At 46.4% G+C, this 16,624-nt stretch overlaps 1 protein-coding gene across 5 annotated transcripts in view; it reads left to right on the top strand.

Annotated features, from left to right (window-relative positions):
- The window catches only part of DENND1A (DENN domain containing 1A), a 624,449-nt gene that overhangs the window by 440,842 nt on the left and 166,983 nt on the right, over nt 1-16,624 (top strand). For all 5 annotated transcript variants that reach the window (XM_030885630.2, XM_045290194.1, XM_045290191.1 and 2 more), the window contains one exon: nt 3,405-3,530. In XM_030885630.2, coding sequence (XP_030741490.1) covers nt 3,405-3,530 — 126 coding nt within the window. The remainder of the gene's footprint in view (nt 1-3,404; nt 3,531-16,624) is intronic.

Genomic DNA, 16,624 nt, shown 5'->3' on the forward strand with positions numbered 1-16,624 from the left:
GTCTCCACTGCACTCACCCTCATTTACAATGATATTATTTCTTGTTCTTTGATGTGTGATACCTGATCCCTTCGACACCTTGTGGTCACACAGGCTGGTGTGCTTCTTCCATGTGGGCTTTGTTGCTTCTGAGCTAGATGGCCACTTATTTACCTTCAAGCTTTTAAGACCCCAAACTCTATATCTTTTGATAGCCAGGCACCATCAGCTTTCTTCACCACATGTGCTCATGCATACATTTGTCTTCAGCAATTGTGTCGGGAAGGTGTGCATCATGGAAGGCATTGCCTTTTCTTGAAGGTAATGAAGAGGTTTTGAATGAAGGAAAAGAGGGATCCGATTGTTACTTTGCAGAGTCGTCCAGGACTACTGTGGGTGGATGGCATGGAGGAGAAACAGAATGCAGGGAGCCCATTTAGGAAATGGCTTTGCCAATCTGGGTTAGAGATGAAGGATGGAGCTGACCAGCACAGAGCCAAGGTCATGGGCATGTTTGTGGTGTTCTTGATAAGATGTGGTGAATGGTTGTGGAAAGGGAAGAAGAAAGCTGGAATACAGCTACCTTGTGACTATATCTGACCTAGGAGACTGGCCAGTGGATGTGCAGGTAACCAAGGTGGAACACGGAGGACAAGAAGGGGAGCTTCCAGGAGATGGGCTGAACTCCATTCTGAACCCTCTCCTTTTGTTTCCTCCTGTGATACCTGATTAAGGGAATTCTTACCCCAAATTCTATTCCCCAATGAACCCACTGTGAATGATTTGACCAGTGCCCCAGGAATGCTCAAAGCGAGTCACGCTGTACACAGATGCATGACAGTGGGGTTGAAACCTTCCATTTTCTTCTCTTTGGTTTAAAAGACACAGTGCTATCCCCAGCTATCAGGTCCTCACATACTTGAAGTCTCCAAGTTTGAAGCGTTGAAAGGTCAAGACAAAAGGCGTCCACATGTTGAGGGGAGAGGTGAGGTCTTCAGAAGTCTCGGCTCAAGTGGTGAGGAGGGCACCCAGAGCCCAGGACCACTTGGCTGGTTTCAGACCAGCTGGGGGAGCAGGAAGGCAGTATTTGCTAAGTTACTATCAGGTGGCCACTTCTTTGTGTAAGATGGTAATGAGGCCATTAGGAGAGGCTCACCTGAAGTGCAGCGGTGTGAATCCGAGGTAATTAAACACCTCCTGAATGAAAGAGGCCCGGCAGGTTAAGTGAGGAATTATCTGCAGCACAGGTGGCCCAAGGCCTTTGAGGAGCGGGAGGAAGAGCCACCATGGCTTGTGCCAATTCGGTGGATGGAAATGTCACCCTAGTTCCCAGGAAGGGTGAGATCTTTTTATTATTTGGGGGTGGACGATATTTTTTAACATTTAAATAGAACATGTTTCTTTTTCACATTTTCACTCCAAGGCTGGCCAGCTGCTGAGCCTGGCCCACACTGTTCCTGACCACTGTGCGGTCTCACCACGGTGGCACTGGAGCTTCATGTCCGGGAAAGGGGCAGGGCAGTGGAGTCACGAAATGTCAGTTCTTCATACCAGGGTGTTGAGACAGACCCCAAACTGCTTTGGGAGGCACATTCTTTTCTGTGACCTCCGTGTGTGCACAAGTGGAGTAGCCAAGACCCTCTGTCCACCTTGCACAGCAGGGGGCCCCAACACGCCACCCTCATCAGTTTATGATCCAAGCGAGTGGCCAGGACATTCTTCCTCAAGACTCAGCTGGCCCTTCTGATGGCTTATTGGGGGCTGGGCACTGCCTCAAACTCACTCCCATCTCCACCAAACAACGTGTTCATGAATGTTCATGACAACATTATTTCCGATACCCAAGAAGTGTGAATAAGCCAACTGCCCACCCACTAATGAATGGATAAATACAATATGGTGTGTCAATGCGATGGAATATTATTCGGCCAGAAAAACAAGTGCTATTCGTACTTAAACACGGATGAGCTTGGGAGACATTGCACTGAGTGAAAGAAATCCGTCACCCACATACACAAATGCACATGATGTATGAACAAAATGTCCGAAATAGATAAATTGATAGGGACAGAACAGAGATTAGTGGATGCCTAGAATGGAGTCAGCAGGGAAGGTAAGCCGCCGGGGTGGTGGTGGAAGAAGAGTAACTGACAGTGAGTATTGGGTTTCCTTTTGGGGTGACAAAAGTATTCTGGAATCCTATAATAATGATGGTTTAAAGTGAAGCAAATTCATTGCCATCAACTTGGTTTTGACTCTTAAGGACCCTAGAGGTCAGGGTGGAATTGCCCCCTTGGGTTTCCAAAGCTGTACATCTACAGAAACTGTCACGTCGTTCTCCACAGAATGGCTAGCTGCCAAGCACTTTAGCCACAGCACCACCAGGGCTCCTGGCAGTTGCATAACCTTCTGTAAATGCCTCAAACTACTGAACTGTAACATTAAATAAATGGATGTCATGGTATATGAGTATATCTCAATAAACTTTTCTTTTTTTAAAAAAAAGAACCTTAGTCACAAAGCCAATATCCATGGGTCATTTCTAAAATATAATAGGCTTCAAAAGATAGATATGATAAATAAACATAAGAGTTTGAAAAAAATAAAATAAAATATGAGGCTTCAAAAAGTTGGTAGAAAATTCCATTATGTTTTCATTTAATTTCCCCTTGAACCGCCCTTGTATTCCGAGTCCATCAGTTCACCCACGGTCAGTGATTCGAACTTTTAGCTTTGCTGACAGTTTTAGCTATTGGAAGGAAGCTATAGATTGTCTACACAGGAAAAAAAAGATCTGTGTTCATTTGAGTGGCTGGTTTGTTTGTCACATATGAACCCAGGCATTCACACAGCTTTTCTTCTTTGTTTTTGGCCACAAGGAGGCTCTAAAGACAAATTTGCAACCCATTTCTAGCCCCCTTGTAAGGACCTCGGGGCTTCCGTTTGCACTCTGAGTATGCCCAGTTCTCCTACGCTGCTACAGTTCTCGTGTTCCTTTTGTTCTGACCTACTGGGAGTGTTATCTCTAAGCTGCCACTCTTCCTCTGAAGACTAAGATTGCGGTCCATTTTCCAACTTGGCTACTTCTAGGGTTTGTAACCGCAGTCTCTCTGAGACTGGTTCTCCATATGGGGACACGAATCCCATCCTCATAGGAGTAGTAAAGAATTAAAGAAAGAAAACTTATATGAAAGCATTTTCCAGGCACATAGTTGATAGCGGAGGGAAGGAAAAAAAAATTAGACATGCTCTAATGGGAATGCCATTCATTTAAATTTCTAAAACTCTTATATTGGGTGCCTTTTTGTTCTCCCAGGAGCTGAGGTACCACATCAATCACCACACAAAGTGATCCTCTAGCCATTAGAAAGCCATCTTCCTCCAACCCTGCCCTCATCGTGTGCTGCTTTTCTCTCCGTCACCAGATTTCCTCACTGAAGAGCAGGCTCAAGAAGGTCTCCACAACCACCGGAGATGGTGTGGCCAGAGCCTTCCTCAAGGCCCAGGCGGCTTTCTTCGGTTGCTACCGAAATGCTCTGAAAATCGAGCCGGTAAGTAGCTTCATGGCATGGTACGTGGTGCAGGGATAGGAACCATAGATGAAATCCCACAATTCTCCTGGTTGCTGAGTTTACCTAGAAGCTGTGTGTTGTGCGTGTGTGGAAGGGGGTGCAGAGCATCCTCCCCCTTGCCCCGACTCTTAGCTCAAAGAAGCCATTGTGTCATGAACAACTCAGCTGCTCCCCAAGGTGTACTGAGCACTGACTGTGTGAGAGATACAGTACTGGGCCCATGACACACACCTGCTCTCATGGAGGATTCCAATAGGCCTATGAGACACGAGGGGTTGTCTCTGCTTTACAAATGGGGAGGCCGGGGCTCAGAGAAGAGAAGTGATTTGCTAGCCAGTGGAGGAACCAGACGGCGTCCAAGTCCGTGCTCTTCCTGCTGGGTATCACTCCCGTTTTCCTTTGAGGAGCCCTCCTCTCCACACTTAAAAACACAAGACATGCTGGAGCTTTGCTCCGTAGAAGCTCCTGCGAGTGGTCCCGGTGTAAATGACTAGAGAGCCTCCTGGGAAATGCAGTCTCCCACCTCTCCGAGGCTCCGTGGACGCAGCCACAGGTGCTGCTTGCTTTGTAAGATGGCCAGGTGCTGTGAGGACACCGAGGCATCACGTCCTCCCGGGAACCACAGGAAGCACTGCTGCTCCCAGCTTCGACGAGAAGCTGGCATCTAATGCTCCGCTACCAGGCCTCGGGACCCAGGGAAATGGAGCAGGTGGTTTGGGGACCTGTGAGGCCCTTCCAACGGTTTCCATTCAATTTCCCATAAACTTGTGGAAGGCTGTTGTAGACAAGAAAGTGCCAAAGTTGCTGGTAGACCTTTCCCTCAGGAGCATAGGGGTGGTCCAAAGGCTGCTCCCTTCATCCTGCCTTGCCTGAGTGAGGTGCAACACACCAGCGTTGGTCACAGTCTGTAGGCTAGGAGGTTTGTTTCTGGGTTTGGGTTTGGGTGTTTTTTTAGTCCATTACATTTTATTCATAAAATGAAATGCCAAAAGATGAGTGGACGCCTGGCAGTGCATTTCAGGTAGAAAGAAACAGGAAACTGCAGTCACACACACTTGCTTACAAGCCACCGTTGTGCATTGTTCGCGTGTTTTTGTTGCCAGAACTCCACCGTGTGTCTGGCAAACAGGAGTCAGAACCGCTTTGTTTTCCCATCTCCCGGAGACATAACTTCGGTGAAATCACTGGGGGCTACAGGTGGGTGGTGGGTGCTCAGGGAGCAGCACCCTAATTCTTCATGGTCCCGAGTCCTTTCTCTCTAGGCTGCCTCAGCTTTGGACAAGGCCACGTTTACATGATCACATAACAAAAGGGGCACACCTTTTTGTCTCCCCAGACATGCTTCCCTCCAGTCTTTGACAGTCCTTCCGCTAAAACAAGTTCCCCATGTCCTGCTTGTCTTGAAGAGATGTAACTGATTCTTGGTTGTGACCTGGGCTCGGCCAAGCCGGTGAGAGTTGAGTGGCGATTTGGAAGGTGCTATAATTCGAGGGAAGGGCTCTTGTTCTTCCATATCTAAAATGAGGAGTAGATACCAGGCCCGGTTCTATCCTTTGGTTGCTGTGAGCTTCAACAGACATGAAGTTTTCAGTCATACATTCATCCCGTGATGGCTGTCGTGTGTGTGTGTGTGTGTGTGTGTGTGTGTGTGTGTGTGTGTGTGTCTACACTCCAGAGGCTGTTGTCTGTTGATAATCACTGGGAGTGTGATTTGGGACACAAGTTGTTCCTCAAGCAGTGTTTTGGGGTGTGCTTGCTGTTGAGTCTGAAAGGCTCTGGGTTGAAAGCGTTTAGAGACTGCTCTTCTTAGCTGCATCATCTTGAGCATTCCTGTTTCTTCGTCTGTAGAATGAAGTAACCATTACCCACCCTTTCCACAGCTCTAAGTATCAGATGAGCCATAAAACATCTTCTAAGAAATACAAACTTGAATTGGGTCTGAATAAGTAGAGTTGGAAAAAGAAGGGCTAAAGACTCCTTTGTGTTCGGGTATAAACAGAGCTAGCCAAGGTTTGGAGGCAGAGCACCCCAAGGCCAGCAAGTTCGCCATTTTGTCAGAACTAATGGCTGTGGGTGGGGAGGTGGGATGGCAAGTAAGTTAGAAGCCGAATTCTGCAGAGCCTTGATTGGAGGACCACCAGTGTCCGCTTCACCCTCTAGGTGGTGTAAAGTTCTTGGGCAGGGTGGGATCTGACCAAGGTCCTATTTGAGGTGAGGGTGGTCGTATGACCATGTTTGAGGTTGGTGTTTTGGGTGAACCTGATCGGAATAGCAGGCAGCACAGTGCCAAGGTGGGAAGGGACCATTTGTCTTCGAGTATATTCTCTGGTGATTACAACAGCATTCACTCTTGTTAAGAATATGTGAAAGTTCAGAGAACTAAAAATGAGAAAACATGCTATCACTGGCATTAAAATAACATCCCAGCATGTTTTACACCCAGGTCCTAGGGATTTTGAGTCATTTTTGTTTTTTAATTTTTTTTCTTGGTATAATTAACTCCTTTAATTTTATTTGAAACTTAATTATATAGCCGAAAGCATCTGCCTACACTGAATTTGTCGGTCTTAGGTTATTTTGATTTTTCATGTTCTTTAAAAATCTACTTTTTAATCGTTTTATTGGGGCCTCATTCAGCTCTTATCACAATCCAAACATGCATCCATTGTGTCAAACACATTTGTACTGTTTTAAAATTTTTTTCTTCTCTTTGGGACAATTGAACTATTCCTTGGAAATCGGTCCAGTGTTCCAGTTATTTGTTTTTGCCTTTTAGCATATCATAAACATTTTTTCCACTTCATATAAAAACTCTTTTGATGCATCACAGATCTCAGGTGTCTCCAGTGGTTCTCAACCCCAGCTGCAGATCAGAATCACGCAGGGGACTTTTAAAAAGGCAACTCTGCCTAGGCTCTGCTCCGGAGAGTTCTATTGGGTTCCATGATAGGAAATCAGTGCTAAAGCCCACCACCTTGCCCTAACTCTGCTCTTTTCTGTCATCGGTAACATTTCACCATATTCAACAACATTGCGGTGAGCATCTTCATACAAAATTGAATTACTTCCTTAGGTAGGTTCTGTGAAGTGGATTTACGGAGTCAGAGAACCTAAGTGTATTGGAGGCCCTGCACGCACATGGTAAGGTAAAGCTGGTGGCGGAACCAGACCAGGTTTCAGTGTGGCGAGGGGCCTGTGAGGCAGATCGCAGGGCCTGTTGTGCAGAGGCAGACCTATGGGAAGCTGAGGGTGAAGAGAGCCCTATGAGACAAAAGGCCCAGAAAGGGGGGGGGAGGGTCAGGAGACAGAGATGGACAGAGAAAGTGAGAGAGGGTCTCTCCAGCTCATCTCATGGAGCTGCCTTGTGCTGTGCCCGCAGTGGTTGCTGGGCTGCTAACCCTGAGTCAGTGGGGTGGGGTCATGGCACCCATGTTACTGGAAAATCGGGTTTATTTTCGTGTGTTCCCTTTTTTTTCAGGGGTGTGCTTTTTTAAGAGGAAATGTGACCAATGAATGCCTTTCTGTCGACCCCGCTCCTTCCTAACTTCTGACTTTCAGTAGATTCTCTGGCTCTTTGGCCACTCATTTTCCCCTTCCATAAAAGAGATGTGAAAGCCCCTTCTGGCGAGATGGATAAGCCCACCCAGGGCCCACGGTCACCCCCTGTGTGCTGACAGGGGCCTCCATCCTGCCTGGAGCTGTACCAGGGGACTCCAGTCTTGCTCCTGGAGGTCCCCCTGCTTCTGTGAGGAGGTGGAGCCCCGCCTGAGAGGCAGAGAGCCCAGCCACTGCTCCCCGGTGAGGTCTGCGGGCCCTTCCTGAGCCTAGAGCCCCCGGAAGATGCTGAACGCTTTGGCCTTCTCTCCCTCCCTCTCTCTCTACCTCACTTTTTAAACAGGAAACATTTCAAAATGCAGCTGGCCCAGGGAGACTCTTCAGCTTTATTCTGCCCCCAGCCCAGAAGGGACAAGGAAGGGGACCCCACTTCTCTGTGTGCACCCAGGCCATGCCTTCTGCACATTGTCTGGGGTGTAAGCCTTGTGCTCACTCATGGATGGTGTCTCCCTTCAGAGCCAGGGAACTTGTTTCCAAGGGGCCAAGAAATTGAGAAGCCAAGGGCATTCAGCCCAGGCCAAGTCTCCTGCCTGCTCAGGGGCGCCCCAGCCTGGTAGGACTCTGCTCATTCAACGCTCACTCCCCGATCTCAGTCACCCCACCCCCACCCCTGCCCCGACTGCCCTGCGAGGCCACCACCCCTCAGTGTCCTTTTTACCCACTGGTAAGTAGTAGAGTCAAACCCAGGTCTCCTGCCTCCAGACCCCAAGCCCCTCTCTCCCACCCTGCTGCCTTTGTTCTGCTTTCTGCACTCTGCGTTCTGAGGCATGCTCTCTCCGCACGTCCCATGCCTGGCACGGGCCATGGCACAGAGTAGGCAGCAGTGGGTATGTTCTGGAAGAGCAGATGGAAGCAGTGGACAAAGGAAATGGAAGGACAGAAGAAAGGGTGAGACCGGGGGGTGGCCTCGGCCTCCGTGCAGCACCCCTCTGTGGCATCCTCTCCTGCCTGGGCTTCAGAGGGGCTGCTGCCTGACAGAGGGAGCCGCATCCGCAACTCTCAAGGGCATTTGACCCATTTTTCTGTCAGCGGAGAGAATACCATGTGCAAAGCCCAAGATATTTAACAATATTGGCCAACCAACTTGTTCTTCGCGGCTGAAACGACAGAACCACAGCAGCCAGGCAGCCCCATTCAGAGAAGCCCCCTTTATCCACGTCAAGCGCAGCCCAGGCTCCAGCTCATTTATTTAGGCCTTTCTTGCTCTCTGACACGCCTCCTGCCAGTTGCCTGGCAACTCTGGGAGTAGCAGTGTGTGCTAGGGATTAACTAGTTAGGGCTGGGGTTCTTTTTGGCAAGAAGGGGATAAAAGACGAATGATTTTAATTGCTAGGCCAACAATCCTTTCTCTGCCTGGTGGAAGATTGCAACTTTTGGAGGCTGTGGGTAGTAGCCCTGTGGTTCATGAATTTCCCTTGCCTGTCCCTCTTCCTCAGAGAGAGGATGAATGGATTTTTAAAAGAACCTCACTTTTACCTCAGTCTTTTGTTTAAAATGCTATCATCATGAAATCTGAATAAAGGGAACTCACTGCCCCCACCCCCACCCCCTTTGAAAGACTTTGCATAGCACAATGGCTTCAGTTTTAAAGAACTTTCAAAAATAGAATTAGGTGCTTTAATTTTATCCCATTTTTCCATCCAGGGTTTCTCATTTTGTAGCTCCTGCCAGGGACCCAAAGCACCTCACAGGGTTGATTGGAGTCGTCTTAAGAAATTGCGTGTCGGTGTGCGTCAGTCCCATGCCTAGCCCGTTGCAGGTCTTGGTAAATGTTAGATCAAAACGCAAAACCTGTGGCTGTGGTGCTTCCCGTGCCTGTGGTAGTCGGTGACTCAGCCAGCTGGTGTGGCCCTCTCAGGACCCACCTGTTGCCTGTGCTTCTGAGATGAAGGGAGGTATGCTGGGTCGAGGGGGTTGGACCCCTAAGACAATGCAGTAAAGGGGGCTTTGCATGCAATGAACCATCCCAAGAGGCCACGCTTCCAGATTTGCCCAGTGGATCCAGACATCATTCACCTTCCATCCTTGATTGTGTACATGATTCAGCTAACTCATGTTAATTACCCTAAAACCCCAGGAAGACAGAGAAGTTATAATAAAAGCATGTTGATAGCCTAGCTTTCCAGAATGAATGCACAAGACTGTCTGGGGTCTGTTGGAAAACATCATGTATGTTTATCTCCTGGTTGAGTAATGGGGTTGATCTCATGGTTGGGGGAAAAAAACAATAATAACTGTGTTTAGATTTGTTTTCCGTATAAGTATTCTTAGTCAAGTGTAATAAAACCATTAGTGAAACATTTAGAAAACAGTATAAAATCTCACCACAGTCCCAACACACTAACACTACAACCCCAACTGCCTTGTGTGTATTCCCTTTAGTTCTGTTTTACTGTGTGAAATGTTCGCATCGCTGCCATCAAATGTAACTAGAAGTTCATTTCCCCCACTCAGTACGGTTTTATATAGCTGCAGAATATTTCATCAAGTACAGCTCCTATGATCTTCAGAGCCACACTCTCGTGTTGGATATTTAGGTTGCTTCCCGTCTTTTGATATTGTAATTAATGCTCCATAAAACATCTTTGTGAATCAAACTCTGAAATGCTACGTTCGCAAGCCTTTTGAGTCCATGTGCAAGAGCCTGATTAAAGGTGCCAACTTGCCACAAGGTCGAAAAGAGGCAGATTTCAGCTGACTGGCTCAGCTTACGAGCTGCTCAAAATGGGAAGGAGTAAGAAGCCTCGATGGTGTGGGTTCCTGCCCTGCACTTAGACAAGCAAAAGATCCCCGACACCCGTAAGGTGTCTCACCAGTTTGTCTAAACTTCCATCTTGTGCTCAAAGGGGTTCAGGGAACCTGAAGCCACCATGGCCAACACTACAAGGAGCGAATGAGGAAGGCTAGAGTCCAGAGGAAAATGAGACGGCCAATTCTGGAAGAGTGTCTTCCTGTTTGTTCAGCCAGGGTCAGCGAACTTGAAGCCATGCAAAATGCAATGGAATTCAGCCTATTTAATTCTTTCCAACTAGCTGTGAACGGATGGCTTGTATCTCAAATACTTGAAGGACTTGTAAGAAATCACATATCTAACTATTTCCTTTCATATCTGTTTGGTATTCATGGTATTACTCACCAGCCCTGATAGACAGGTGGGAGTGGGGGGGACCAAAGGTTTAACAGGAAGAAGTGCACTCAGAGTCAAATTTTTCAAATGCACAAGTGAAAATACCATGAGTGTTTTTAGTTTGTTTTCCATTTCATCAAAGCTTTTTGTTTTGTTTGTTTCCTTATTGAAAAAGACCAGCGTTAGTCAAGTCTCCATTGGCCATCTCACAGGGACCCTGTTCCTCCCGGACATGGTCTGAAATTCCTGGCTCTTTAGAGTCACATGGGAATGCTCGCTGAACTGAGACCCATTGTTCTAGAAGTTGACTGCCCAAGGAAGAAGTAGGTCCTTAAGTGAGAGAAGATGAGAACTGGCAGGGAACCCGCTTAAACACTCTGATCAAACTAACAGTGATTTCAAAGAGCATCGCTGAATATGATCAAAATGGAATTCCCATATGCTCTAAAATGTGTGAAAAATAAAATGCAGTTAGTGTGCCTTAGACGATGTAGGAAAGATTCTAGGCATCAACTTGGTTTCCTTTTAATAATCCCCCCAACTGCCCCTTTCACACTTTGTTTCTAGAAGACGAGCCCAAATGTGATACATCAGACTGCCCCTTTCGTGGTCTGGGACTTCGTAGGCTCATCAAGTGCAACCACGGGCCCAAACCTAAGAACCGTTGTGAAGGTGGCACAGGCCTGGGCAGTGCTCATTCTGTTGTACACAGGGTCGTTGACTCGACGGCACCTGGCAGCGGCAGCAGCAGCAAACGTCTGTTGAGTGAGTGGTGCCTGTTCTCTCTCCATTGCTGTGCCCCAGAAAGATGGGTAGTCCCATCTCAGTATTGTACACTGTCCATGGTCGTTAAAAGAAGAACCGTCCACAGCTTTATTCTGCAGCACCGAGAAGAAGAATCAGACACTAACACCACACGCTGTGTAAGTGTCAAACAAAGGCCTAGCCGGGCTCTGCATGGTAACTCACCATTGGCAGTTAGGATTGGAGAGGCTCACTCTTTGAGAGATCACCATGTGCAAACCTTCCTAACTCCAGCCAGGAGAATGCAACAGGGGAGTATATTATGGACTAAGTGGCATCCGTTTGTGGCCGTTTTCAGTACTTTATCTCTGTGGAAGCAGTGTTTTTCAAGCCCAGTGAGCTTGCCCACTTTTCTTTTCCTTTCTCAGTGGAGCTCTGCAGAGGAGCCTTTCTGGCCTGTTTTCAAGCGATGGTAGCACTTGACAGTTTGGAGCCTAAGACAGTGACATGTGACTTCATGTACATAATGAGACTGTGCTCTCAAGAACAGGGGTCTGTCTTATTGGACCCTGCACCCCACTACCCAGGAGTCTCTGTAACGTCCTACAGAAGGACAATGGGTTCATTCTGTGGAGAAGATTATGGTATTAATAATTAGAGGATAAAATTGGAGGTTTCTTCACCACCACCCCGATGGCCAAACTGGTTTTCTGCAGGACGTGGATGGAATTCTCAAATACTTGACGGCTGCACAGGCAGTCCTATGCTCCCCGTCCACGCAGAAATGGACGCCTCCTTCTGGAAGGAGTCTCACGTTTGCTTATCACATTGCTGTGCTGAGGCAGCCGTCGGTGGTGCTCACTGACTATCTGTTGAATGAAAGGAGCTATAATGGCCCTTAGGACAATACTCTCTCTGTTCAGGAGCTGAAACCGAGTTTTGCTCATCATTAAGATGATGTCTTAAGAAAGAAAAAAGATCAGTATCTCATCTATGCTGGAATCTTACATATATTCCCTCATTTTTCATACTACCTCCCACCCCACCCCATGCAAAGAGTGGCATAACCCTGTTTTTTCCCAATGAGAAACCAAGGCTAGGAAAGATTGTCACCTTTTAAGAAGTGGCAGAGCTAGGATTTGACCCTCCATCTGCCCGATCCTAGCAACCACGCTCTTTCCTCTGGCCACTCGCCGCATGGTGATTGCCATATGGTCCCTGCTGCGCACACGTTGAGGGCGTTGCAGAAGACAACGGAGCCGCTTTTCTCATAGGAGTCAATTTCTCAACTGTGCAAATGTTTCTTGACAAATGCAGGTTAAACTAACACCATTTATAAACTATTTTGCAAAGGGAAAATGTCAAATTTTAGATATCTTTTTAAAAACATCCCTTTAATAGATCATTTTAATTGCCTGATATTTTGTTGTTTAAATATTTGATATTTATGGTGATAATTGCATGAAAGTAAAACACGGTGCGGCCTGCCCTCCCCTTTTCCTGGGCTGACACCTAGTGGCCAGTTTTCTCATAGCAGTGTGCATACGTGTACTAAGCTTCCGTGATGAGAGGTTGGTTTCTAACGGATTTTAGGGAAAACATTTTAATTGGTTGTTTCGTCACAAGAATAACTAAAACAAAATAAAGTTCATTTAATAGAGGCCATCTTAACAATAGAACTTTTATGTGATTTACCTTGACTGTTGTCAGTTGAGACCAGAAAATGCTAGACATTTGAAATCTTGGGGGTCTTTGTTGTATTTTCTGTCTCTGCTCCTGGGTGTCCTTAAGAGCAGTTGACCGTATCTTATTTATCACCATGTACAAGCCAGTGTCCAAGGCAGAGCTAAGTCAGGGCTTATGGGGTCAAGAAGGACCCCAAGATTTCAAATGTTTGTATCATTTTCTGTCATATGCATATTGAGATTTGAGATTTAGAATGTGTATTCTAAATACCCAGCATTAAAGAAATATGGATAATTTTGTTTAAGTCAACATTTTTTCAGAACCCTTCTTCCCCCCACCCCCTCAAAAAATGCCCATTAGCATTCCCATGTATATAGTATTCTTCACCACATAGTTTGGGAACCACTCCTAGAGGTAATGGTTTGTGGTGAATTCTTGCTCTAAGACCTTGGAGTTAGGATACCAGTTGTCTTCATTTATCCCCATCGCATTGCTATAAGCCTCAGAAAAAGAAAATTGAATTCTTTCCCCGAAGTATTTCTTATGTGGCCCGTCAGAAGTGTTTGACCAACAAGTGGTCTGGAGACATGGAGTCTAGCCATCACTTAGCTTTCCCATAGGCTGCCAGTATATCTCCTTTGCCCAGATATATCCATCTGGATCTAGCCAGGATCACATATACCACTTCACGTGTTCACACTAGAGGCCAAAAAATGCAAAGACATGATGGCTCAAGTGATGGAGGAGCTGAGGCTCAAGAAGAGGGCAGAGAGGTAATTCCGAGCTCAGCGAGGCAGAAGGGCCGCAGTCATTTGCAGCTAGAGCCTGTGGGTCGGTGAAGCGGCCACTTGAGTCATGGAGAAGGTGCACCTTTGCCTGATAACCCATTGTAGCAGAGAGGCACTGAGGAAATACTTGGCTTCTTCATCCCTCCTCCTCCTCATCTCTCGCCAGGCACTCACTTGAAGCCTGCTGATCTGGGAGCTTTAGGAACTCGATGTGCATGGGGTCAGCCTCATTTCTTCACAAACCAGAACAGAGAAGTGAGGAGTGATGTGAAGGCAAACAATCTCAGAACCAACACTAGCAGATCCCAGACTCCCATTCAGACAAATAATAAATGACATAGCAAAGTTAAAAGCCTCTTGATTAGGCTTGGTACCAACTTGGACATAGCCCTTTCTCGGCTTTGTGGCTCTAGGCAAGTTCCTATACCTTTCTGAGCTTTACTTTTTCGATTATAAAATGGGGAAGACAATCTCTACTTAACTGATACCTTCATAGGGCTTTGATACAGGTCTCATGGTTCCTGCCTCATGAATGAAATAAGAACGAAATCCATGTATGTTGACTACCTGAACAGTTGCTATATAGTAGATGTCTAATTTCTTATATTCTTTTGCTGGAAGCTCTAGGGTAGCAGGAAGCTTATAAAATGTACAATGGAATATCTGAGTACTGGAGAGGTTTTCTAAATACATTGTAGGAAGCAGTTCAGTGCACCCCAAACCCACTGCCGTTTGGCCAATTCTGACTCAAAATGACCCTGTAGGACAGTCTAAAACTGCTCCATAGAGTTTCCAAGACTATACATCTTTACAGGGGCTGCTGGTGGGTTCAAACTGCTGACCTTTCGGTGAGCAACCCAGTGCTTAACCCACTGCGCCAGTTGAGAGTCCAAGAAGACTGCTGTTGAAGGACTGGGAAATCTCTCTGAGCCATGGGTTTCTTAGATGGTAAGTGAGGATAAAATTTTCATCCTCATAAATTGTTTTAAGAAATCAGTGAAATGGCAGCTGTAAAGTGCTCGGTCTCTGTTCCTTCTTTTCCTCCACAACAAACTATGGGGCAGCTCCCAATCTTCTGCTGGGAACAGCCGATTCTCCAGCAGTCACATTTCATGAAGGTGTGGCAGATTTTTGGGAAGCCTTTAATTGACGAGCATTTATGCTTGGGTTGTTGCTTCATGTTGGTGATGTGAACTGGCAGGTCTCCACTCACTCTGTTCTCATCGACATGTGCTTCAGACATGCTTTGCCTGTATTCCAACTAAAAATCTCAATTTGAGGCTGTCCTGAGCAAATCACTTGCCAGCTTTGTGGGCCATTAGGCCTTATTCTTTTAGGAGAACTTTTACCCCACGTTGATTGATGTATCTGGAATTGAGAGTGTTCTACAAAGCAGTATGAGAGACCATCAGCTAACCTTCTTCGAGTCCCTATCCTTTGCCCTTTATGTATCTTTTCTCAATTAAATGTGCAGGGTATTACCCCGATTTCATATCAAGGTGCTTAAAGCAGGGAGAATTGAAATAACCTACATCAGCAACTTTGTTATTTTCTGTTTGTTTGAGAGTTTTTACTGTGAAAGATGTACAAGAAAAACATTTGTCATTTCTCCTGTCTTTTGCACGTGCCAACCAGTGAGGTTAATTACATTCCCCACATCATGGTCTGATCACCGTTGTTTTCACCCCTTAACTGACACCTGGCACCCCTCCGTGTCACTCTTCCCCATCTCCAGTAATCACGGATACAGTGTGGTCTCTGTGCACTTGCCCAGTCTAAGTATTTCACATGAATGGGAGCCTACAATACGAAGGGACTTCAAAAAGTTCACGGAAAACTTCCATGGTCTATTCATTCCATTTCCCCACAAACTTTTAAAAGGCCCCTCATAGTTATCCTTTTATGTTTGACTTCTTTCACTCCTTGTAATGCTTTCCAGCGTCATCCATGCCATAGTATGTATTGGAACTTTTATTCCTCTTTACAATTGAATAATACTCTATTGCATTTTCTCTCTCTTTGTAATGATGTGCATTGTATTTATTCGTTCATCTGTTAATGGTCACGTAGGCTTTTCCCACCTTTTGGCTTTTGTCAATAAGGTTGTAGTGAACATTTGGTGAACAAGTATGTTTGAATCTCTGCTCTCAGTTCTTTAGCTTTATCTATATAGGAGCCCTGATGGTGTAATGCTCATGCATTGGGGCTGCTCTCCACGTCAGCAGTTTGAAACCACCAGCAGTTCCTCAGGCCAAAGACTGGACTTCCTACTCCTGTAGAGAGTTACAGTCTCGGAAACCTACAGGGGTCACTGTGAGTCAGGACTGACTCTGTGGCAGTGAGATGACACTGTCAGGTAAACTTTGGACTGCTAACTGTAAGATCTGCAGTTCAAACCCATGAGCCGCTCCTTGGGAGGAAAAGACTCTGCTCTTTTAAAAATATACAGCCTCAGAAACCCTATAGAGGGTAACTGAGCTGCAAAGGACTACATGGCAGGGATGTATACAGGAGTAGAAATTCTGGATCTTTGGGTAATTTTTTTTTTGACATTTTATTGTGCTGTAAGTGAAATTAAGTCAACAACTTTGATTATTTACCAAGCACCTATCTTCCAGGTGCTTGGAGGTACCGCTTCTTGTTAGTTGCCATTGAATCAATTGCAACCCACGTGTGCAGAGCAGACCTATTCCACAGGGTTTCCAAGGCTGCGGCCTTTCAAAGGAAGATCCCCAAGGCCGGTCTTCTCAGGTGCTGGGGTGGTTGAATTGCCAGCTGTTCGCTTAGTATTTGAGTGTTTAACCACTGGGCCACCCAGGCACAAAATAAAATCCCCGCCCTCAGGCCTCATAGAAGGGAGCGTCAAGAAGCATTGCTACTGGGCTCTAGTTCATATGTGTATAGGTTTATTCCACACGAGACATGTTTAGTCATGTCTCTGAGAGCAGTGGGTGACTAGAGAAGTTTCAGGGCCTTTCAAGGGGACCTGCTGAACCAGTCACATTCAAGGTGGAGAGGTCAGCTCAGGAGGTTATGGCAACTGTTTTGAGGGAGCCCAAAGAGGGATAAGATTATAATAGATTTTTCTCAAGGACAGAGCCATCGCGGAAGCT

Source organism: Echinops telfairi, unplaced genomic scaffold (assembly GCF_000313985.2).
Source record: "Echinops telfairi isolate 266 unplaced genomic scaffold, ASM31398v2 ScPeMD7_32;HRSCAF=126, whole genome shotgun sequence".
Classification (NCBI taxonomy): domain Eukaryota; kingdom Metazoa; phylum Chordata; class Mammalia; order Afrosoricida; family Tenrecidae; genus Echinops; species Echinops telfairi.